The 25,606-nt window shown below is 37.6% G+C and overlaps 1 protein-coding gene across 1 annotated transcript; it reads right to left on the bottom strand.

Moving 5' to 3' along the window:
• Positions 1–10,971: 10,971 nt before the first annotated feature.
• Positions 10,972–23,227, bottom strand: LGI1 (leucine rich glioma inactivated 1). The gene is made up of 8 exons (XM_041461233.1): positions 22,801–23,227; positions 22,339–22,410; positions 18,521–18,592; positions 18,347–18,418; positions 14,202–14,273; positions 12,807–12,976; positions 12,231–12,395; positions 10,972–12,146 (listed from the first exon to the last, which is right to left on the bottom strand). The coding sequence occupies exons 1-8, from the start codon at positions 22,989–22,991 to the stop codon at positions 11,329–11,331; spliced, it is 1,632 nt and encodes a 543-aa protein (XP_041317167.1). The 5' UTR covers positions 22,992–23,227; the 3' UTR covers positions 10,972–11,328.
• Positions 23,228–25,606: the final 2,379 nt, after the last annotated feature.

Genomic DNA, 25,606 nt, shown 5'->3' with positions numbered 1-25,606 from the left:
CAAGTGTCACAGTTTTCTTCTTTCTGAGTTGGTGGTAGTAATGAATAGTATTATAAAACAGGAGATGGGATGGAAAATAGGAATTAATAGGGAATCCTGCAGTTGTGGTCAATATAAGGGAGATATCCTGAGGCTCTTTTTAACTGCATTTTCCAGATTGCACTACTAGCAGTTGCTCTTCAGGAGACTGAAAGTATTGAGATAGGTAAATTCAGTAGAAGTAAGAAGTAATAAAAGTTCTCTGGTCTCCAGAATGAAAGACTTTATTTTCTTTACTTCTGAAGAATTGAAAAATAATGGATAAGCAGGACAATATTAAAATTCTGCTTCTATACTTGTCAGGGTGCTTTCAATCCAGTATTAAAGGTATAGTGCTTAGCTGATTTTGGTCATATAAAGGTCATGCTTCTGTCCTCCGATGGCTTAACTGCACTGCTTGCTAAGCAATCAAGTCTCTGTAGCTAGTATTCCTGGAAGGATAAATTAAAAATAATTTTCTGTGTACTCTGAAGACCATAGTGTTTTCATTCTTGTATTTCACATATGTCTGGAGAGCTTATGCAAATTTAGATGGTGATCCATAAATTTAAAAAGTTATGTATTTTTTTTTTATTCTCTTTAAGCATGTGGAAGGCTGTTATTCCAATACATCTTGGACAAAAACATATTTTCTTTTAATCTCCTAATAAAAAAATCTGTCTGATTCCTCGTTTTTCTTTCTCTGTTTATTTCCACCTAAGAAAATAATCATGTAAGCAAACCAATAGAGTGAACTTCAGTAACTCACTGTTGGAAAAGAAAATGAACAGTAGTACTGGTTTTGTGGATCATTTGTGTTTGCCACAGGCCAGAACACTGTAAGTTTTGTAAAGCACAGTGGTGGTGGGTGGCATTCAGACCTTGGCCTGGCACTCTGAGGAAGCAGCAGCACTTGCTGTCGTACTGCAGTGAAGTTTTATAGATTGTTAGGTAACAAGTGTATCATGCTAATCTCAGTGAAAGGAATTTTTAACAATAAATGTGTATTGACACAGCCTGTGTGCCTCTCTCAGGTGTAACTCCTTCATGTCAGGTGCACACACATACACAGGTATGTTCTTAGTTTATGCTGTGATACAGTGCAGGTAATGAACACAATTCCTAATGTTTCAAACTGGCAGTGCTTGATAAAACATATACAAGGCTATTATTTCTACTCCTTTAGGAGAATCTATATTTTTAATATAAACTTGGCAAGGCAACCAGTGTGAAAGTCTGAATTTGGAAAAGTCTCCTTTCTGGCAAAAGAATTGTGGGTGGGGTTTTATACAAGCATGTTGTCTCATTTGGTGGGTTGAAGGTATCCGAATTCTCACTATACATAAAAAACTTCCAGGAAAGTGCTTTTTTTTTTTTTTTTTTTAATTCTAGAGGAATATGGATTCACTGTTGCACAGGAACTCTTACAATTCCCGTTGTTTATTGGAGCCATTTATGCAGTGAATGCAATCTTGGCATGTTCCCTTTCCCTCGCTGCATTTCCTGATGTGTCAGTACTATTTTTAGTTATGAGTTATCAGATTAGCCATAAAACTGAGTAAAGCTCTGTTCCCTTTGAATAAGTTGTTACTCATAAAGGTTAAGATCAGTCGGTGTATACAGAGATGCACAGTGGAAAAAAAAGAAAAAAAATACAAGAAACTTTAAAAGGAATCCAGAAAAAAAAATCAAAAATTGATGGCATGTGACTATGAAAAGGAAGAAATGAACATGCTGAAATTTGTGCGTGCACTGCCCTGGGTAGGTGCTTCTTCTGGTAAGCATCTCCTCCCAGTAGGTGCTTAAATTTAGATCTTTCCAAAATATAGTGCTTTATTTTGAAATATCTAAATTTGGTATTTCAACAATATAAGTCCTGAACATATTTTTCATTTAGAATTCTTTCCCAAGTCTGTCCCAATTTCTGGATCTTTCAAAAAATCATGTTTGGGAATTTTGGTAGCTCTTCTTTGGTAACTTCTTTTTTCTACTTCTCCCTTGGAGAGGTTCTTGGAAATCTTGGAAATAATTATTCCTGTTAATTGGTTGCCACCATGTACAACTGAAATTACTGTAAAAGCTTGTTCAACACAGCTACTAAAGCCAAAGGGCTTGAAAGAGGGAAGGGCAGATATTCTTTGAAACTCAGATAAAAAAACAGGAGTAGGCAGAAGGTTATCAGCTACCATTCTGCAACCTGCTTGAGTAGAAATGATGTAATCATTAAATACATACTCCTTTTAAGTTACTCAGTTAGAGAATTAGTAGCAGACAAGAGGGAGTATTTCTTTCTTCAAAGCACGAAGCACCATGGAGAGAAAAAAACAAAGGAGATATGAAATATTATGTAACCTTAAAGTTTGTAGTGGTGACTTTCCAGAGATTTCTGGCAGGCAGTACAGTACAAAAATCAGAAAACAGAAGTACAGCTTGAGTGCCATTGAGGGTCAGAGCTCCCTAGGAGGAGTGGAGGAAAGTGGAAATTGCTCATAGTTGCCATTTTTGCTTGTCTTCTTTTGTTCTGTTCTATAATGCCTTTTGTGACTTTGAAAAGAAGATAATTTGTCCAATTTTGTCACTGTCACTTTAACTGACTTTGTACAGCAGTAGAAATGACTGAATGTGTAGTTTCTCTTCGTGGAAAGGGAGAGAACTATTTCAATCAGCTGCATTTCTTGGCACTTACACAGTATGTTTCCTATTCTGTAAGCTATCTGCCTGGGGCTGCTCTGCAGGGCAAGAAGGGGGATGCTTCCTTACTTGCAACTCCTATGAATTATTAAGCAATTGTTTATATGCCTTACTTGAAGGATATTATTCTTCATTAGCTTCTACTTTTCCCCAGAACAAAAATTACATAAAATGTAAATAACCGTGTCACAGGTGATGGATCAGTATTAGTGTATTGGGACTCTATAATACATTTTTATATATTTATACATGTGAATGATTTATTATATTGCTACATTATTATATAAAGCATATTTATGTAGGTATTTATATACAGACATATGATAAACATAGGAAACACTAACATAATTCAGCCTTTGCACCTCTCACATAATTCCAGCAAGCTGGTGCAATACTCACTCCTGTCAGTTTGCTTGTACCAGTAGGTTCAAAGGGGAGTAATCTGAAATGCAACTCCAGCTTTTGTTAAGGAAAGAAAACCTTGCAACACAGATTTGAAAGCCCTTTCCTTTTGTCAGAGTCACAGCCATAAGTGGGGTCTTTTTTTTTTTCATTATTTTTTAATTGAGTCAGTGCTCCTTCATTACCTCCAGGAGCCGCAATGCAGAAGAGCGTTCCTCATTAGAGCGAAAAACCCTGCTGCTGCCTTGCATGAGGGATGTACCTATTCTGGGCATTTTGCTGTCCACAAGAACACCTCCTTAAGGAAAGGAGCAGGGTTTATTTTCCTTTCTTGCAGGGGGCTGAGAGGGTATACTGTGAAATCATAGCGCTGTAATTCCACATTGTTGGGTTTTCTAATAGGCATCACTTGTGGCCAAGCAGGCAGGATAGTGGAGCACACGAGCTCAGGTCTAACTCCAAATGTTTATTTTTATGTCCCTGTAACCTCAGCTAGCTCAGATCCTGTGAACAGTGCCAGAGAGGCAGCCCCCTAGGAATGGGCTGACCAAGCTTTTGCGGCGTGTGCTGACCTCTGCAATCTGTTCCTGGCTCCCAGCAAGTGGACGCTAAGTGAGCTGGGTTTGATGACACACACAAGCTGATTACTCCCTCTGAAATACCAGCAAAACTGGGAATGTTCTGACATGCACGAGCTGGTGCCCTCAAGACCTTGCTGAGTTGTCCTTGTCACTGAGAGGAACGCCTCTGGTCTGTGGCTGTACTTCAAGGAAATTGTTTTGTTGAGGCATGATTGGAGCTCGTTCTCTTCTTCCAAGGGCAGTTCTGGGCTGCCTGCTCCATGTGCAGGAGCAAGGAGGACTATAAGGTATTCTCAGAAAAGGAAGGGCCTTTGCCATTTACTGGTTCAAGGGGGCTCTGGCTATGGCATAACTTATTTGTAATAGTCTTGCCAGGTACACTTTGCAGTTAATATCATTCTTTAAGTGATTATTTTGCAATTGTACTTAATTGCATTTATACAACTTTTGAATGGAGTCACGATCACACCCATAAGATTTTTTGATAAACAGTAGAAATTAGCTTCCTTTTTTCTTACTCTTAGATCCTCCGATTGCATCACTGCTCTCAAAATGATTTTACAGAAATTCTGAAATGAGTTGTAATTTTGGAACAAACATTCATTTCCAATTCGGTTCAAGCTAATAAAATGTGATTATCATGGTGCTGTTGCAGTTTGATATAGTCCAGAACCCTGTATAAAAAGGCAAAGCTTTTCTAGCAGCTGTTGTACCAGGTATTTTTTCTTGGTCTCAGCCTTGAAGTGAGTTTAGTTTTAAGGAGTCATTGTTATCTTAAATAATGCTAAGAAAAAGTTAAAGATAAGATTTAAGACTGGACTTATGTCAGTGCATATGAATTATTTAGAAGCAGTGGATTTTTATTTGTGTTTGAAATTTATAATCCAGGTAGCTAATGCCTTCAAGTGTAAACATTAAAAGGATGCTCTCTTTTTAGCAGTAATATGTCTATCAGAAGATATAGATATTCACATTTGCATTAAACTTTCTGTTCCAGATTTGTCATTTTTCTTGCTTTGTTTCACACTTTGGAGCAACATATGCATGTGCTTTTCCTGAATGGGCAGTATCTTTATGTTATTGTATGTGGGGGACAAAAGGGAGCAGGATAAGGGTTTCAAATTACACAGTTATTTGGAAATTGTTACAATGGGAATTGTTTGTTTGTTTGCTTGTTTTTCCAAAATTGTTGATCTGTTCCTGTGGTTTAGAAATTACTCCTTCACAGGACAATACTATTACCTGCTTAATCAAAAGGTACTTTGCTACTAATATTCCTACAGCTCTAATATTCAAAGCTAATAATAAGCTTATAAAAAGCTGAGTTCTGTTCTTCCCATGGGAATCTGCTTCTGTCATGACTTACAAAGCTGAAGTCAGCCTAAGTTGTGCAATTACATTCTCAAGTGCTTGCAAATTGTTTGCCAAAATTTTTTTAAATGTTGACATAATTTCAAGGAATTATGTAGCTGGTATTTTACAGATTCTTTCAACGTTCACATTGTCAGTATTGTAAATGCTTCTGAATGGCTGTGTCATATGTACCTCTTATATATATTCTTTTTGTGGACCTCAGCAACAAAGTTGAGCTAATTTCTGAGTACTATGTCTCAAGAACTGAAAATAGGAAATGCAATACTGGAGCACATTCATTATCCAGCTGCTTGGCTTTTCATCCCAAATGGTTACAACCAGATGTTTCTCACAGAAATGCAAAGACTCTTCCCTAATAAAGAGCAATTTTGTTCAGTACTAAAGTGATAGAATTAATTTCTTTGTGTAATTTATCCATGTTTGACTTTCTGAATGCTGTATTATTGTCACCCATGTCACTGCCTATGACAGTGAATGCCACATTTTAATTTGTGTTTTAATTTTAATTTAATTAAAAGTAACATTTTAATTTTTAATTTGTGGGGGTAGGTATTTTGGTTTATGGCTTGGGATTTGATAGTGTCAAGTGCCATCTTGTTCCACACCTTCAATAAATTTTTTCTGGGTCCTTAATTACTTTGCAGAGTTGAGATGGCTACATGAGTACTGCATGCAGTATCTCAAATAAGGCAACAGCAGTGATTTGCCATGACATGTAGTGTTGTAATCTCCCTGTTATCCTGTACATGTGGCAGCATTATTTGTCCTTTCCCGTTGCTGTACATTGAGACCAGTATCTTTCTGAGTTGCTCACAACAATGTCAAGTTGACTTTCTGTACTGCTAAATTTAAACTTTCTGAGCATTTCTTTCCTATGTTTAGTATTTTGCCTTTCTGGACCCTTAACTTCACTAGTCATCCTGTCCCACTTGCTTAGTTACCTAATTTCTACTGAAATTTTATGCTTCCATTTTCATTTATAATTTTAGATAAATGTGGATCTTACTGGTCTGAAATCCCACTGGTTATTCATCCCATTAACTTTCTAGAAAAATAGGTATAATATTTGTTACTTCTTTTACACATAAATGGTTTTTAATGAAGGACTATGTATTCTTAGCAGATCAGCCTGTTTATTCTGAAGCTCTTTCAGCATTTTTGGATGCTCACCATCTGGGCAGGTTGACAACTTGCTAACATACTGGTGTCACTATCCAGGCCTTCGAACAGGAAGGGAGAATGGGTCAGAAAGTCCTTTTTCAATTAAAATAATTCAGTAGGAAGAATAAAGTAAGGCTGAGTTGAAAACAACTTTTGAGAATTCAGAAATTGATTTGATGAATGGGAGATCGGGAACAGTAACATAATTATTGCTATCATCCATTTCCGTTTATTTGGAGTATAAATAAACAATTATATGAATATAAATATGCATATTTAGGGGCAAATTGCTTTCTACAGTAACAAATTTGAAGACAGAAGTATTACACTACCATAACTAATTGGAGCGATTCAAAGTCTCAAAGCACAAATACAACACCACTTCTGTATAGCACACTGGAGCTCTTTGTAGTTCCAGTTCATTTCAGGAAAATTCCTGAATAGAAATAGGGTTAGGTTTGCCTCTGAGCACTTTGTTTAAGTGAACTATAAACAGAGACATGCCTGTAACACCAGCCATTAGAATTCAGAGTCATCAGTAAGGAAGAGAAGTTGCCATTAGCAGTAAGTCAGGCAGTGTACCGCAGATCGGTCTGGAGGAGTTGAACTCCCCAAGACCTCGACATTTATCGGTGAGTTCCGAGCCACAAAAACACATTCAGCCTTTCTAATCAATAGGAGTCTAAATCACAGCTTTACTACCACACTTAGGTCTCCAGATCAGCAGGAATGAGAGGGGAAGGCTTGCAGGCGTACGAAAGGTAGTGGGAACTGTTGGCAATATGTATAACAAATCAGAGAGAAAACCTGCTGGGCAGTGGGGGAGGCATTAACAGCTGAGTGAATTGAGTGCTTGGGTTTGCATTTTCTATGCTGAACCCGGCTTAATTTCTGTCTGGCCCTGGCAGGGCCCTGGCCCTTTCAGTGGGCAGTAGCATGCTCACCACTCCCTCTGTGCCGCCACGGCTGAGACTGATGCAGCAGAGAGGTGTCAAAGGGAAAAAAAATTCCACATATTGGACTCATGGAAGTAGTGCATTAAGTTTGTAAGCCTCTTACTGTATTTTGCAAGAACTGGGTGATTATCTGGATTTTCAGGGTTCCCCACTGAGGGGAAACACATGTGTTTCGTGGAAAGGAAAATACTTCCTTGAAAGGGGAAACTTCCACTCTCTTGAGACTTGCTGTGGGCTTACATTCTGTTCCTAGCTGTAACATTTTGGGCTGACTTCTCTGCTGACTTCTCTGCTTTCTCTTGGTGCTATTGTCAGTCTGAAGAGTTTTTGTTACTTCTGTAGTTTAAATATTCTTTATTTTCCATTGAATGCTAACACAATATGTTTTAATGGTTATATACATAAATACAGCTGTTAGTGAGCTTCCCACTAGAACATATCAAAGCATATCACACATCATTAACTATGCTAATAATTGTTTCCCATCCTCAAGCATACTTTGAGTGGCTGTTACAACCCCTTCAAATAAAGTTTAAAAATTAAAATATTTAGGAGAAGTTATAATTAAAATGAAATACAAACCAATAATACATTTCTGTTTATTTTGCCACCTTACACAACAAGATATTTCCTTACTGAATTTCCTTCTTAGTAGGAAGAGTGCATTTTGGAATAATTTTTCAAATAAAGTAAAAACAAAAATACCTGCAAGTCCTAGGCATTGCAATAGACAAAAAAAGTTACACATGGTATAGTATCAGGTATTCTGAATGTATTTTATATATCTCTTCCCAAGTAGAGAGGTGCATATTCTTTTATATTGTGCTCTATTAAAAATCTAATTAAGTAGTAGTAGTAGGAATACAATACTATTCCATTAATGTTCTTTTTCGCTGTCTTGGACATTAACACGACTAAGCAGCATCAAGGATCAGCAGTAGCCATTATTAACCTTCAATACTGTCTTCTGTAATACATTTAGTACCTTCCATACTCTGTCAGTCATAAACAAAACAATTAGAGGGTTTAGAAAATCCATTGCAATTACAGAAGACAACCAGTCAGCCACAAGTAACATAGACTTTGATGAAAAATACAGATTTTTTTTAAACAGCATTTTAAAAAAGTATCAATGTATATATGATAAAAGGTTCTGTTCTACTTTTTTTCTGACTTTTCCACTGATATCAGAAGGAGTACTGAGCAGAGAACCAGGATGGAATAGGCCTTAGCTCTATGCTCAGATGAGCTGTTAAGATGCCCAGTCTCTGAAATCAGGAAGAAACAGCACAGGGAGCCACCTAATGAGCCTTTACGCTCTTCCACGTTAAGGATTATGAGTTCTGTTCTAAAAATACCCCAGTTCCTTATGTGGTACAAAGAAATGCTATAGTCACACAATAAGAAACTAGCTATTGTCCCTGTGAGTCTCCACCTGACATAATGGACTAGAGAAAGGGATTTTCAAAAGAAAACAGGTTTAGATTCAGCATTTTATAGTAATTAGCTGACCTTCCAAAAATGACATAGGCATTAAGAACTTCCCAAATCACTAGTTCTTGACTGCAGGAAAAATTTTTCTGAAGGAACAACCAAACTGATACTGCCTTTGTGTTCTCCAGCAGATTGATCCCTTGCTACCCTCCACTGTACCATGGCTAGTTTCGTATGTATTTTATATGTATTGTGAATGTAAAATTCTAGTGACTCACACCCTTGCAGGCATTGAAATTCCTCCTTTAAACCCAGGAGTAACAGTGAATTCCTGTAAGTCTGTCACATCATTTCAGAATGAGGTAACTCAGGAGAGCAATTACAGCACTATGATAGCACAGGCCTTCGCCAGCATAGCTGGCTGGCTCTGGAATACATTTCCATGAAATGAAACTTTTTCAAGGTACACTGTGAGGCAATATGTTGTTTGTAAATAAATGTTGGTAGCAGATTAGCAAGTTTCTCCAACTCCACTTAAATTCAGCCAGATGTTTATAATATGTTCATAATGAGAAGGATGCATAGCCATTATCTTTATAATTTGATAGAGAGTGCATGTAGGCAAGTTTAATGGGAAAAATCAGATAAAAACCAGTGCACATAATCCAATAGGACCTTAAGTAAAAGACTGAAACAGAAGACAAGAAGAATAGAAAACACTTAATGGTTTGCTGGTAGATTGGAGATGAGTTCATGACTTTGTATTTCATTCCTTTCCCATGCAAAGGACACTGAAGAAGAAATGGACAAACTGAGTTGGCAATCACAGATATGCAGCCAATGTTGAGAAATAATAAAAACTATTATTTGGGTTCATCTGGGGTTTGAAATCATGCTGACGTAACAGCTAAAACTATATAAAGGAAATATGGTTTGACATATAAAGGAAACTGCCAAACAAGAGAGTATTTATTAGGATTATTTTTGGAAATGTATTTAAGAAAAAAATTGGGATGTTTCAGCTGTGAAACATAGTTTAAAATCTTTCTACTCACATTGTAAATACTTATGGAATAGGTAGTTATTAAGCCAAATGCTTAGCAGAGCATATGCAGCTATGGATAAAAAGGCATCAGAAAAATTAACTTATTAGAGTAGTATTGTTCAGGTGAGAATTTTTCTTTTTAAATAACATTAAATATTAAAAAAAAACCTCCATTCTTTATTACAGAAGCATACTGTTTAGGACTGGCTTCCTAAATATACATTAATCAGCTCACGTCATTAGCTGACATGCACAGTATGATTAGTTTTATTCACCAGTCAACATCTGTGAATGGTAGAAATGTCTAGAAATGAACGCAGCATTCATGTCTCTATTTTAAAGATGGCACTGAAGCACAATGCTTGGCAACTCAAGTGAATGCAAAGGTGTCTAAAATAAACTTGAGCTTTCCTCCTGAGCTGCACCAAATCATCTTCAGCATCAGTGTAGGTTTCTCTCAAGTGGTGCACTAGATGAATGCAAACAAAAGACTATTTTAACTTTGAGCTTGTGATAGATTTTCATGCCACATTCAGATTTGGCACAATTTAACAGATGTAGTTAGCTTCCCTGGAGTCGCATACACTATACAAACTGACTTTACACATTGAAAGTTCCCTGAATTTCAGAAGTACCTGGTACTAAGATTCATTGCAGGGTAGTGGAAAAAAATAACTTCCCATTCACTAGCTTAATTCTGAATAAGGAATAAATTCATTGTAGACTAAATAATTGCAATAACAGTGGAAAGACTTGACAAGGACACAGAATTCATGCAAGTGATGTGTGACAGTTCAGCTATAGAAATAATGCCAGCTGAAAAATAAGCTTTGCTTCTAGCTTTCAGCACAGTAACAGCCCCAGTGCTGTACAAGAGTTTTGTTTTGTGGTGCTTCAGCATCAGGTGAAGAAACACACACCTTTACCTTGTCTTTTTTTCTGCCAAGCTCTTTGTAGATTTTTAGAAACAGCTATACACAGTACAAAGGCCTATCCTGCAATTAGATGTGTATAACTGAACCCTTCATCCTACAAGCACATCTAGATAACTGAATTCTTTTTTCTGGTTAGAGTTCTGTTTCAGTCAGTGAAGTTTTACATAAGTGCAAGGATTGTCCAGGTGATAATTTATAGGCTTGTGTTTCAATGCAGTATTTTTATCAAGAACTTCTTGTTATTAGTAAAACCCACCTGATCTTTCGTGCATCTTCTATGCAGTACAACACTGCACTGGGCAATATGCCTTCTTGGCTTTATTTTATATGTGTATAATATATACACAAATAAAAAGTATCACCTGAAAATAATATTTGGAATGTGAAAGACACAAAATGTAAACATTTTATTTGGCAGTTGTTTCAAACAGGTGAATAAATAAATGGAAAAGTACATCTTAATATTCTTTATAGCAACAGATGCAGTTGCACATGTATTTACATATTGTGGATGCAAAGAACAGTTAATTTAATTTCTTTTTGTTAAAAAATGCAACTTCCAACACCACTAGACTTGACAATTAAAGATGAAGATACTAGTAATACTTTGTTCTAGCAATCTCAACTTTTAAAGGCATTCATTTGGAAGTAAGATAAGAGAGTCATCATGCATTTAGTTCATTTTGTCCGCTTACAGTAGAAAGTCTGATGTAATCTCAGAATTATGAGTGTCATGCGCTTAAGTCAACTATGACATGTTTATAAATCAATGTAGTTCCCTTAAAACTTGAAGCAAAGAGAAAATCTCGTTTATCGATGGAGACATGTATGAAAGATCTTGGTGCCTGCACGTTTAATTCTTGAAACTTCACAAATTTTGCCTTTTCCGCATCCCAATAATAGACTTGAGTGAAAGAATAATCACTTCCAAGAATGGCATATTGATAATTATTTATCTGAAGTGGTTGGAATACCATGGACCCTCGGGATGGCATCCTTTGTAAATCCAGAAATGCTGAACCACCCCATTTCATTACTTTAGAGTCCCCAATAAATCTTGTTAAGCAAATGTATACATCCTCTTTCACCTTGAAATGCTTCACTGCATATGCATCTTCCATATCTTGAATATCAAACCGCTTAACAAATTCATTTGTTCCTTTGTTCCATTGATATATTACAGGTCTTTGCGAACTACTTGACAGAATTAAATGTGGTTTGCCAGATATTTCAAGATACTCCACATCAGTATCTCTGTACCAGGCGTGCAGAGACTGATGGGAATAAAATCCATTCCCATTCCACTTGTAAACCGTGGTGAAACCAGCCTTTGAACTGTCTGCAACAACAAAATACCAGTCTTCAGCAATCCTGAAAGTTTCAATGTCATTGGGTTTTCGGATTTTAAGGATTTCAATATCTTGAATTTTTATAAACTTATTAGCAAAAATATCTCTTTTATATATGTGGGAGCCTCCAAACAGCTGTGCGACAATGACATACAGCTGACTCTCAATAACTATAGGTTTACACACAACAGTTGAAGTACCTATAAAAAGAAAAGTAAGAGACAGGGTTAGTAACACTTTTTGGATAATTTGTTGAAATGTTATTTGTCAAGCAGTGTTCATACCTGTAATGTTGTCGTAATTCCTGAACATCACTTCCACATGGTCCCATTCAAGAAAGATGCATTTTCCAGTAAAAGGCTGAGCAATGACCACGTGTTCATCATTCATATATGAGAAAGTATCTACTGACAGAGATTGGTATGGCAGGGACTGATAAACTTCAAATTCTGCAAATTGCACACAACAGATGATAATTACAGAGATATTTTACATACTGTGCTGAAAAAAACACCTGCTTATCAGATACCAATTTATTACAAATTACAGTATTTCATCACTATCAAATTTTTCTGTTGATAAAGGAGCACTGCAATTTGGTTTTCAATCTTTCTCAATAAAAAGAGGTACTGTGTTATGTCCCAGTTTTCCAGATCATTATGTAACATACTAAAGTTTGAGTAGATACTGAAATATAGGACCCTGCTCCCAAATGATTCCTGTGTCAGACTTAGACCAGCAGAGCATATTGATTTTAGTAGAAATTCCATCCAGAATGCAGTGTTCCTGCAAAAATGGGCTCTAGAATGAAAAACTACAGCTTTGACTTTAACAAGATGAAATAATTTGAGGCACATTACCTGTAATAATGCAATCAAACTCTTTTGGAGAGAGACTATTGATCTTGCGCTTCTTGTATTCTGGTGGGCTTTCACAGTAAATGTCTTCAACTGTTGCATTGGTGCTGCCCAGCCACTCCACTAACCACTTCAGTTTGCAGTCACAATTAAATGCATTGCCTCTAAGATCTCTACAACAAATAAATCATGCGTTGAAAATAAGCAGCAAGCTAATGTATTTCTCCTTGAGAACAACAAAACAGGCTTTTGTTAAATATGTGCCCTCTTGCTTATTCTTACTTGAGGCCTTCCTGGCTTAATTTATCTGACCCATAGTTAAATCTACATACCAGAACCCACACAGATGTAATTATATTAAGGTAACGAAGAAGACCTCAACTTGGTGCTCAATCAGAAATTTTTATCAATTTCCCCAAGTTTACAGGTATGCAAAATCCTCCCAAACTAATGAACCCTGTTTCCTTTGTGCTACCCTTTCTCAGTAGAGGCATTCTAGATAACAAAATAGGAATTCATGTAACCTGATGGTCAGCCAGGCAGTATTCACTGTCTCCTTTAGATACACTCATTTAGGGCTTCAGGAGAGACAAGCAGAGGAGTTCTGTTGAAGGCTTTTACAGCTGTCTTCAGTCAGATTTGTGATCGTATGTACAGGAACAGGCGAGCGCCAGGACCAGACTGTGTAACCACCTGGCCACGCTCAGCCTTGCCAAGTAATGCTCCAGATATGCTGCCCATGGCCACATCTCACTACTGCAGCTCTGCTCTGGGGGTTCAGCCTGCCCTGCTCATACTGGGAGCAGGCAAAGGATTTTCTGAGCTTATTATCCCAGATCAGATGGAACACGATTTGGTATATTGTAAACAGGATCTATTTCACTAAAGCAATTGTAAGAGTTATCTGTTTATCTGTATTTTGTATTTTTACTAGTATTTATATATAAATATTTAAACAAGCTTATGTTTTGATCTGGTTGCAATTTAGTATGGGATATTTAGACACATGCTTTATTGATAAAAGTTAGCTTTCCCAGGAATTGCTTGCACATTAAAATGTTACTCCATTAAATATCTTCCACCTTCCCTGCATGCCTTGCTCTCTCATGCATCCCTAAGGATCCTCCCTTCTTATTCACAAAATCTTAATGTACATGCAGCTTTATTACATAACTACTAACAATATTACTTATCTTCATAACTGGTGGAATATTCAAAACCATCACAAATTCTCAACAACAGCAGACAAAAAACCCAAGCCTACTCATACTGCGTAGTCTCTACCCAGTAACAAGACCCATTACTGGCTGCTGGTTTGAATGGTTACTCAGAATGTGCTCTAAAATAATCTCTTTATACTTCTATTATAATTAAAATATTAATAAATTGTTTTCTTACACATTTGTTAAAGAATCCAAGCCTTTAAATATATCTTTTGGAAGTGACTGGAGATTATTATTTGCAAGACTCCTGAAAAAGAAAACACTTCAGTATTAGTGCCAGTTGTTCGTGAAACTACACATTTTTGCAAATTGTGATATACTGTATGGGGTTTTTACTTATGGCAAAGAACACTGGTATTCTCCAGCATTTAGTTCTAAAAGATTGCTGTTAAGCTCATTTACTTTGTGAGTTTTCCTTCCACTAAAATGCCATGCCTCCTTCTGCTTTCTCACTCTTCAGCAGCTTTGCAGCATTTACAATACTTCATGTAGCAGAGTAAAAAGTGCTATCACCTTTGGTGTTTTGCCAACACCATTTAACATTTTAAAATAATTAGTCACGATTGGATCTACTGATGTTTTCTCTGTGAGATCCCAATACATGGTGCTCATATCACTGCAATTTCTCCTCTTTCTTGTACCTCTTCTGGAAGGAAAATCTTACTAATGTGGGCTCATGGGCTTAGGTTTAGCTCATAGTTTTTGAAAATATGCAGTAATAGGCAATAAATTGCTGATGGGCATGAACTGCTTTCCTGGCATGTGCATGTGTGTGTGTGTAAGTGTGTATTAGACCAGCAAAAAAATGTTATTAATTCCAGTTTTCAATGTTGGGAAAACTTGTTTAAATTCAGTGAGTATTCCAGCTAGTAAAAGTGACAAAGAAATGTGAGCAGGCTTTGAACAAGCAGTATATTACATTTCAGTCTGCCTGTCTCTGTGAGTTTGCCAAAGGTCTCAGGTGTCACGGAGGGCATGACAGAAAAAGAATAATGTTGTAGGGTATAGTCTATGCCTCTTCCAATTAACAGAATTATTTATTACTTATGAGAAGAAATAAAAATTGAGAGAAATCATTCTTGATTAAGATCACAGTTAGAATCTGTAGCTAGTAAGACTTAGAACCTCTTCTGTTTTGACTTGTAAACATAAATGTTATTTATCAACCACAATTTCTCTAGCCAAACAAAGACACTTAGGCACATACTTAAATACAAGAACAAGACCACATGTACTAGGTCTGCTGCCTCATTTAAAAATAATTGTTTGTCTGATCAGTAATAGTAAATATGGGATGCTTCCATTAGTCCATTCTGATTTCACCATTTTCAAAGTACATCTGATTGTAACACTGTATGTGAATGTATCATGTGCTCCACTTATGTGCAATTTTATGCTCCAGAGCAATCCTTTAAAAGTCAGGTAACTCACACGGAGAAAGCTGTGTGGACTTGCAAGCTGAGACAAGTTTAATGCCCTATATTGTTTTTATATGTTATTATATAGCAAACCAAAAGGGAGGGTGTACTTGGAAGTAGGAGTGGTTTGCTGCTGCCATGGGTACATGACTGACAGAGAAATTTAAGCAAGGTTTATCCATTTGCCAATTTTTGAATGAAAATTATGCATTTTATTGTCCACTGTTAAAAAGCATACTTACATATCAGAAAACACTGTCTTGCCTAGATGGTGCTGTATGTGATTTTTGGATTATAATAAGAGAGTAAAGGTTGGCTCAAACATGCAGGTAAACTAACGGTGACAGTTCTGAGAGAAATGCAATCAAAATTATGTATTGTGCATAGAAATTACCATCCAATGCTAACTGTAAGATTCTGACATTAAATTAGTAAATTAGTAAAAAAAATTGCAATCTTTTAAAAATTTTTCTGTTTTTAAATGTACCTTTACCAGCAAATAAATCCTGTTGCACAATAATAAATTCTAGATGGCTCTCTTTTACAATAAGGACACACTGTAATTATTGAAGTTAATTGCATTATAAAAGTAAAAATGTTTGGATAGCTTACTGCATTCCAAAATTTATGTTTCAAAAAGGAAGTAAATAGAATAAATAGAACAAAGTTCATCTTATCTAACTTCATAGAACTTATTTGCATGCTCATTTACTATGATTACTTTAAATATTTAAATACTTTATGTACACAAGTACTCTCTTGTTTCTTAAATGAAAAGTGCCTGAGGGTGCCAAATGATCATTCTTAATGTGTATATGCAATTTTCCCCAAAAGATGGGGAGTGGTTCTTCAAGCAGATTAAACTAGTGGTGCCTTTGCAGTTATTTTCCACAAATTTCTCATTGTCTTTGTGAATAGTGCTCCACAGACAATGGTGCAGCATAATGCACAAATCTATGTCCCAAAAATGTGCATGCAAATGGCAGTTGCTCCTAAAATGTGGATCTGTCTTTTGCATATGTTTTCTCTTGTGAAACTCCTGAAGCACCCCCAGAAACCAATGTAACAGGCAAGAGAAGATGGTAGCCTTCCTGTGGAGCAGAAACTGTGCCTTTCTCTGTTTTAGAAAAGAAATTTGTTCACTGGCAGCAGCAGCTACTAAATAAGTAAATGAATATGATAAATAATGCACTGGACCCATTTGTGAATATAAAGGTATTCATGTGCATAAATATTTTGATTGGGTCCCAGTTACCAGCCTTATCCAGCTATATTTTTTTTCTAACAACAGCATAATTCTGCCTGTACCTCTAATACGGATTGTTATGGGATGTGCACAGCCCTTTTATGTACCTCTTTCCCCCTCCTCTCTCGTTCCTCTTCCTCAGACCTAGAGCCATTCCATAAGTAACTTTATCTACATGAGTAGTCACAGTAAGCTTGGTTCCAGCCAGCTGTAAATCTTGTCCTGACCAAAAGGGAAAGCATAAAGTATTTTATGGTACATTTACTAGGTGGTGAAGATATGGTGAATTGCAATTTAACTATTATATTTATGCATTAACTGTTTAAAATGGAACCTTTGCTTTCTCTCCTCTGTCAAAATATATGAAAGAAAAAGTTAAATGGCCCTGTTTCAAAACCCTCTTTGAGGCTATCATGTTAAGGCCAAAAGGTCAGGATCCCCTCCCCTGCCTATGACACACACCACATGACATGCTTCAGAATGCAGATGCTCAGAAATGGGTATAAACCTATGTCAGGCACACTACAGATTTTTTTTCCTTTTCTTCTTTTGCATTTTTTTTCTGTTTTCTTATAGTGTGTATTTTGTTTTTCAAAAATTTACTCCTCATTAAATTAAATTATTGCTAAAAGATAAACTTGCTGTAAGATAAGAGACAAAAGCCTGTATAAAAACTATCTTCCTAGCTCAGAAACAAGGAAGCTACTCTTGTTTGCAGTGCAATGTTGCAGGTATTTGTTGCCAGTGTGTCTCACCTACTGAGCGGAGTGTGAGAAATGCTCCCGCTGGTGAGGGCATGGGGAGCGTTGCTCCTGCAGCTCACCGGCATCCAGAGTGCCTCGGAGCAATTTCCCCTCCCAGCTGATGCAGCAAGGGGCTGCAGCAGGTCAGAGGGCAAGGACAGCCAAAGGGCTGAGCAGCACACAAGGAACAATAAGGAGATGCCAGTGCATTGTGTGACAGGTCCTGACTGTGGGATGCTCCTGCTCCCATGCAGGAGAGGACAGGGTGCAGAGTAGGGCAGGTGCAGAATGGAAGAAGTAGATCAGTAAGCCGTAACAAAAACATCTTGCTGCAACTCTTCTATTTAAAATTGCTCTGGGTGGGAATTTTCAAGTTTGATTTAACCAAATTCTTCTGTATACTATTACTATCTTAAGTGGACACAGGCACAGACAGTGATTGCCTGTCCCAAGAATGGCTGTAATATTCTCCTGGATCCATGTCCGACTGGGGCACCTGGGAAGAGGTGTGGGTTCATTCCTCAGCCTCTCACATTCCTCATCACAGCTGCCACCTTCCTCCTTTCCAAGTCCCAAACTGGGACTCACCTCATCCAGTGCCAAGATTCCCAATTCATACTCCTCCCTGCTCCTACATGCTCAGCTGGAAATCCCCTGTGCTCCAAGCAGAGAAAGTCAGGGAACTACTGCCAAACATGTAGTGCTTGGAAACTGTTTGTGTGTCTTTGCCTTCTACCCATACCACAGTTTGGAAGTCTTCGGTGGAAACACAAAGATAACATCCAAATCAAATTACTATTAATGTCACTTAAATAACTAGGAACAGTTATATATGAAAATGAGAAATGAAACAACCAGTGGTTCAGTTACTATATTAAATATACAAAGTAATATATTCAATCACTTTACTTACAGGTGAATTAAAGATTTCAGTCCTCTGAATGTATTTCTTGAAATTGACTTAATGTTGTTGTTCTCTATGAACCTGCAACGGGTGGTAAAGGGATTCTAGTCAAGCAATGCCTGGAAACTGGAAGCCCACCCACTCTATTCAATAATGCCAGGAAATATACTTTTGTCCACTCACAAATATTCTAGATGAGGAAGGCCCATGAAAGCATCATCACTAATAACATCAAAAGTGTTGGACGTAAACAACCTGCAAAAAGAAATGCAAAACAAAAGACCATTAGGTTATCAGCAGCTTTAGAAAATGGTTCAGCAAGGCCAAATTTCCACTGCCTGGTTTCATGGTTTTTTTCTGTGCAAGCACTATAGGACTGTAAGGCTGATATATTGCACCACAGTGTGGTGCAAAGGGAAGGATCCAACAATTGTCTACTGGAGCCATCAATAAAATTCCTTTGACTTCTGTGGGATGTAAATGTGGGTTTATCATGCCAGTAAAACAATGGGATTTTACATGTGCCTCTGGAGATATACTAGGACAACAATGATATCTTCAAGTACTACAGAGGTTTAAATTGTCTTGGTTTAAATTGCTGCTTAGCCTGACATCAGGTTGAATTTGCAACACTGGCAGGAAGGAAAATCCTTTAACTTTTAAGTTAAACTCCTGAGTGTATTTAACCCGAAGGTACTGAAAGTTACTGGGGAAACAAAAAAAGAAAAATCTATTAAATTCAGTCAGTGTTCAAGTCAGAATTATTTTTAAGACCTCATTACACCTCTTGGAAATACTCTTAGTGTACGCATCTAACAGTAAAAATACCAGCAGCACATTTAATTTTATGTAATTTTGTAAGCATTTAAAGTGGACTAGCATTGATTTTTCCAGCTTTATTTATGCTTATCAGCCATGTTAGCATTTGTCCATTATAATCTAGCTCTGGACTGCTACACTTTTAATGTGGTGGGACATCATAAAGTACAATGAACTTTACCCCAGTGGAATACTACATGCACATCTATATTTTGATCAATTGACATGATGGATAAATAGATTCATACTATGGCATCCTTAGACATTCAGGAATGCAAGACTTCCAAGTACTAATTAATCCACTTAAAGAGTTAATCTCTTATGTTGACATTTACATTCAGAATAAATTGCAAGTAATTTATTTTCTCAGTTGGCTGTTGCAGATTGTGCTTTTTCCACTTTCAGTATATTCCTATATGAAATGTATGAAAAAATACAAGCAGGAAATTCTTCCTTTTTGTCAAAATCAAGAAATATTTCAGTTTTAGAGAAAACGAGTATTTTTATAGAATTCTTGAACCAGAAGACCAATTTATTAAATTTTGCAACTAATTTTACTTTTCTGATATGATTTTACTGGATAATTTTTTCCTTTTCTGCACTCTATAATTTAGAGAACAGGGTGGTATCTCTTTAAATAATATTGCTATTTTAGAGATTGCCAGGCTTACAGCATAGGTCTTGCACTTGGTGATCTCATTTGCCTTCTAACTCATACCTCTCCCCAATGGCTACATCAGATGTATTCGATGCACAAAGTATTTTTCCCCCCAGTTTGTCCTCAATCACCATAATTGCTGCTTCTGGGGATAGAGGCTGCAGGTATGGTGCTGTAGCTAGGGACTGTATCACTTGGCAGGAACAGTACAGTGCTAGCAGGTACAAACCCTGATGCCATGATTACCTCCCTTCTTTCTGCAGGCTTTCATGTCATCAGTTTATAAGGGCACCCTCAGCATGTTGCTGATACACAGAGATAAAAGCGCTGAAGATGAGAGCTGGGAGGTTTTCTCTACCTTTAGGGAACACTCCTGCTGGCACTTCACCATAGCTCTGTAGGTTCTTTGTATTTTTGTTGTCACATGAAGAGCAAAGAGCATACCATCCATACTACACAAGAAGAAAAGCTCTCCTGGACTGGGAGTTATGAGTAGTGTTTAGCACAAGACCACGATTTTTCCAGAGACCATTGGTGCTACTACATTAAAAATAGTAGTAAATAATAATAGCGGCAGAATTACACCATATTTAGACATCTGTGACTGCTGTATTGGAGATATCCAATTACATTTGGACTTCAAAAACATGATGCTGGAGACTATTTCTATATGTATTTCTGTTATTATAGGAATACATATAAGCTGCTAAATCTTGCTGTTGGCTAAATTAAACCTACCAATACAGCTATAATCATGCAAAGCTAAAACTCCCTGAAATGTTTAATTAACGTAAATTTTCCATATTCTTATTTCCCTTACTATCTTCTGCCAAAAATAAAATTTTTCTTTCCCACATAAAAACTGGAGTGTTGTGCCCACAGACACAATCCTGCTCCTATGGTCTGTGTTTAAGCAGTCATTTGCCTTAGATCAGCAGCCTGACATTCCAAGGATGGCAAGCAGCTCAACTACCATGTTAAAAATATATCTGGAAAACACATCACTCATCAAAGCCCACAGTGGAACAAACCCTGCTTTTCTAGGGTCATGGTTTTTGTTGCAGCATTTATGAACAGCATCATAGAACATACATTTAATTGTACAGTAGAAATGGAAATTATTATCATTACCAAAATGCCATAAGACGTTGCCCAAGCCCACTGTGCCAGGCACTATAATAACTCAAAATAAGATGACTGTGTCTGTCCTACTCTACCATGCCCAAATCTGCCTGCTTTGCAGTGGGATTGCTAAGCGTAGGTGGTGTATCGTAGCCAAGAGAGATGATGTCCTACTCGCTCTCTTAAGATACAAGCCCCACCAGTGCTGCTGTTTTTTTCCCCCACTCCTTTGAAAGGCCCATTGCAGCAATAATGTGAAATGTGTCCCTTTTGTGATCTGTGACCACCTGAAAAAAGCTTCTCTGGAATAAAGCACCATGGAAAAGCATTTAGGTTTCCATAGTAACTGCATCTACCTATTTACCCTGTATCCAAAATTGTACAGTATGTCTGCACCTCCTTATCAGCTCCACTTGAGGTAGCAGAGTACAGCCAGGGTCAGGGCTTCAGCTGTCGGTATGCCACCCGTTTAATTTAACAGCCAGACAGCTCCAGTACCTCAGCATTACACCTCTGACCACATCCAGAGCGCACGGAAGTCGGTTTGGGACAGACATCCGATTTTGGTTTTGATCACACTGGGGAGTCTGCCTTGCCGGATTTCTGAGACAAATCTGGGTGTGTGTCAGGCTGGCAGCACATCCACTATAAACAGTTCAGGTTACACCCCCTCTACCTCTGTATAGCTCACAATTATATAATCGTATGCCCACATTTCTAGGAAAGCCTGTGAGCCTGTAAAAATCCTATGTTGAAATGCAGCTAATAGTTAAACATCCCAAAATATTCATCACAGTATTTGATTTTGAAATAACTACTTCAGTCTTTAATTTGAGGAAAATTGTCATTACTTTTAAGACCATGAAATAACAAACAGGGTCAAATCCAGGTACTATGAAGGCAAAACTCCCACTGAAGTGACTAAACTTCCACAGAAGTCAATGGCAATTTTACATGGAAAGGACTTCAGGACCTGTCCCACTGCAACGAGGGGCCTGATCTGTGGGGTTCTGAGCTCACAGTGGATGGGAGTTGCAAATGGACAGCTTTATATTAGGAATCAGGTCCCAGGAATGCAGAAAATAAACAAGAATAGTTGTTGCAACACTTAAGTCCTTAGTGTAATGTTAATTAAAGTATAATTAAGATAACATGCATTCTGTCACCAAAAGCTTCAGCATGTAAGCATTCAAAGTAGTACTGACAACAGACAGCCTTGCAAAATACTAAGTAAAAATTAAACATGCACTATCTTTCAAATTGCTCAAAAGTAATGTATTTTATGATCTAATAAATCTTCTGCTGCTGTTTCTTACAAAATTAATACTAAAACCCTTTCTGAAATATTTATGAATACATATACACTTCATAACAAAAATTTTATCATATAAATATTTCTCACAGAAGCTGCAGAGATGGTGTGAGCAAAAAACTCCCTTCTGGGATTTTAGTAAAAGCAGATCTCACAAAGGATCTGTAAAGAAGAAAAAAACAACCGTACATTAATGCAGCCTCATATATCCATGGTTATAATACTGATCTGGTCATCACAGAGAAATTTATTTATATGAGTAAAAAAATTACCTTCCCCCCCCCCCCCCGCCAAATATAATGTGACAGGTTTCATGTACTATATAAGAACATATAAATTGAGATGTGTGCACATACACAGACAGACAGACAGATAAAAGAGATATAAAAATCAGGATTCAAGGATGCAGCACAATTTTAACACATTAGCTGATGATTCTGAATGCTGGAGGTACTCCCTGCAGCAAGCATCCTTCTGTATGCACTGAGAACACCACACATCCTAGTTCATTTTAAATCATAAATTAAATAACCAAATGCTTACAGCCCTTACAGTGAGATAACATCAGGCGGAACGCTGCGAGGAATAGATCTGGCATTTTCACATAAAGCATTATCTTTGGTACAAGTACACCAGGCAGGACATTTTGGCTTCACTGGTTTCTTCCCTTCAGTCAGCAAAAGCACAGATAAAAGGCATAAGAAATAAGCAATTCTTCTAAAGGGTCTGCTGGCATTTCCCATTCTTTTGATCCGCTCTCGTTCCAGCCAGTTGAAAGAATATCCCAAAACATGAACAGGGTTCTTTATTCAGCCATTGGATGTCTTTCTCTAAGTCCAGGTCAATATTTGTCTCTGCTTTCCCAACCCTTTTCTTTCTCTTTCACTCTGTTTTTGTAGATAGAAACCTGCAGCTGATCTGTATGTTTCCACTCACTCAGGCAACGTACTGCTCAGAGAAGAGACCTGCGAGGTGCTGTAAGATGGGGAAAATCCAACCGGCTGAAGGGAAAAAAAAAAAAAAAAAAAAAAAAAAAAAAAAAAAAAAAAAAAAAAGGAAAGAAAAAAAAGACTTGCATCACCACAAAAACACTGAGCACAACACAGCATTAGATTGCAAAGTGATGTAACTGAGAAATACACTGCTTTCTGTTTTCACAGGGAGGCCCTTTCCCTGTTTCCAAAAATAGTACAGCATTATGTTTTGCTGGTGGGTGGGTGAGTGGGTGTGGGGTGGAGTATATGTGTGTGGGGGAGAAATCAGTCATCTCTTACTGGATCCCTACAACCTCATGAACCTTTCAGAATTATGCTTCACATACTGCAAGCAGCAGAACTAATGACAGTATCCACAGGAAAATGAAATCGCATGAAACCATCTAAAGCACTGCTGCAAAAACTGTTAGATTCATTTTTATCCTCGGCCTTTATTGCACATATTTGTACCACTGAAAAACAAGCTGCCACACATGGAAAATATTACAATGTATGAGAGAATGCCTTTGACTGTCACTCCTAAACAAAATATTTTCTCATGCAAAATAGACCCCAAATATAGTTTTTTTTTTCCTTTTTTCTTTTCTTTTCTTTTTTTTTTTTTTTTTTCCTCAGAAAAAGAATGCTTCTTATTTGTTGCATGTTTTCTGAGCTGGTTAAATGAAGGCATAGGTGGATCAAGCACAGTTCTATATTAACAACATTAATTTAAACTTCAAGTTAAAAAACGTATTTTCTTGGAACTGGCTTGATTCTTTTAGATGGAAAAAAAGAAAATTGTCATTTAAATACCAGCTGTGTTAAACCCATAGTTAAGAATGGACCTTCTGTGAAGAGTGACAGGATAAGGACAGATCTTGGTGGTAATAATGAACCTTTACAATACTGCCTGGAGGCTGCAATCGAAATGAGTGCTAGGTGTGGTATGAGTGCTCTGGCAGATACAGTCCTCAGCCTGAAGACTTTACAGTAAAATACATTAAATATTTTATAGGAAACTTAAGCAGCACCGAAGTATTACTTTATTAAGAATGGTAAGACAAAGCTAACAAATGCCAAATGGCTGAGAAGCCACACAGGATGATTTTTTGTTCAATATAGTATTGCTATTAGATGAGTTTTGCAAACTTTAGCAGGTCTTGACAGTTTATATCAGACAGCTCACAAGCACTACTGGGGTCAACCCAGTAGTACAAACATTTAATACAGTCAGGCTCACTATTAGCTCCTTCACATGGATGCTGTCTCCTCTCCAGGGGACACCTGATCTCCTGATGAGAGAGAGATCTCTTTTGACTCTTTTGACTTCTGGTTACCCCTCCTTTGATTTCACATGGCCACCTGGCTCTAGCCCATTGCTCCTGCTCTACAAGCCACAAAATCACAAGATCAACATCAGGCCATGTCTGTCTTCCTCAGGAACAATCCCAGCAAGGCCTTAGTGCATATCCAGGTGTCCACCTGGGATTTGATAGGCTATGGGCAGAACAACAGCCTGCAAAACTGCAAGAAATTCAGTGTATGGATACAAGGCAGGACTCCTGCACTGCTGAATCCTTGACTGGGGGTGGCTGAGGTCCATCTCCCAGGGATGAAGGGAGACACTCAGAGCTCTGAGGAGCTGGATGCAGCCAGAAATGTCCAGAAAGCTTTCAGGGGCAGATGGCCACCTTCAAAGGCCATGCTGGGAGAGGACAGCACTGCCTGCGCATGGGCACACTTCCTGCCAGACATCTGAGCCCGTGGAAGAAAGGGCAGCTCGTGCTTTCTTAGCTGCCTTGCTCTCTCCATTATGTTTTTGTAAAGGCCTTTATTAATTTAAGGGGGGGCCCATGTTTTTGCTCTTAAGAAAACCTTCCTTGTCAGCAGTCCCTCCCTGAAGCAGCACCAGCTAAGAGTGGCAGAAACCTGGGTTATTTCTGAGCCCATCCACGTTCCGTAAGAAAATGGAAATGAATTACAGTAGCCAAGGCACTGAAATCATTATTAAGCAAATGTTGATGCCTTCCCATCCCCCAGTATAAAGGTGACTTCTTGCTCTGGAATTGATCTAATTGTACCTACTGAGAGGGAAGCTGGATTTGTAGGACTTGCATAAGTAGGCTACACCATCTTCTCCCCTCCAAGACGTCCAATGGCACAGACATGGTGAGGTGAGAACAGAAAATTCTCTAACTCTTTTTTCATGAAAGAGGACTGTTGTTGTTTGTTTGTTTAGTCCTGGCAAAGCCACCCATTGCCATGGCAATATTTTGCCATTGATGGTGAAACCCCGTGTTTCATTTCCTTTGGCTCATTCACTGAAATCCACCATCAATTACCTAGGCATTTCTCTTTAATTAATACTCCAACCACATTGTGAA

The sequence above is a fragment of the Pyrgilauda ruficollis genome, unplaced genomic scaffold (assembly GCF_017590135.1).
Source record: "Pyrgilauda ruficollis isolate IOZ18807 unplaced genomic scaffold, ASM1759013v1 scaffold15, whole genome shotgun sequence".
Lineage (NCBI taxonomy): Eukaryota > Metazoa > Chordata > Aves > Passeriformes > Passeridae > Pyrgilauda > Pyrgilauda ruficollis.
This window is presented reverse-complemented; position numbering and strand designations above follow the sequence as displayed.

Excerpts from the sequence above, each read along its gene's own strand:
- LGI1 (XM_041461233.1), bottom strand. The coding sequence starts at position 22,991 with ATGGGAAATGCCAGCAGACCCTTTAGAAGAATTGCTTATTTCTTATGC. Across the intron at positions 18,593-22,338 it reads ACACCATCTCTGCAGCTTCT|GTTGTTTACGTCCAACACTT; the intron begins GTGAGAAATATT and ends TTCTTTTTGCAG. Across the intron at positions 14,274-18,346 it reads CTGAAATCTTTAATTCACCT|GAGTCTTGCAAATAATAATC; the intron begins GTAAGTAAAGTG and ends TTTCTTTTTCAG.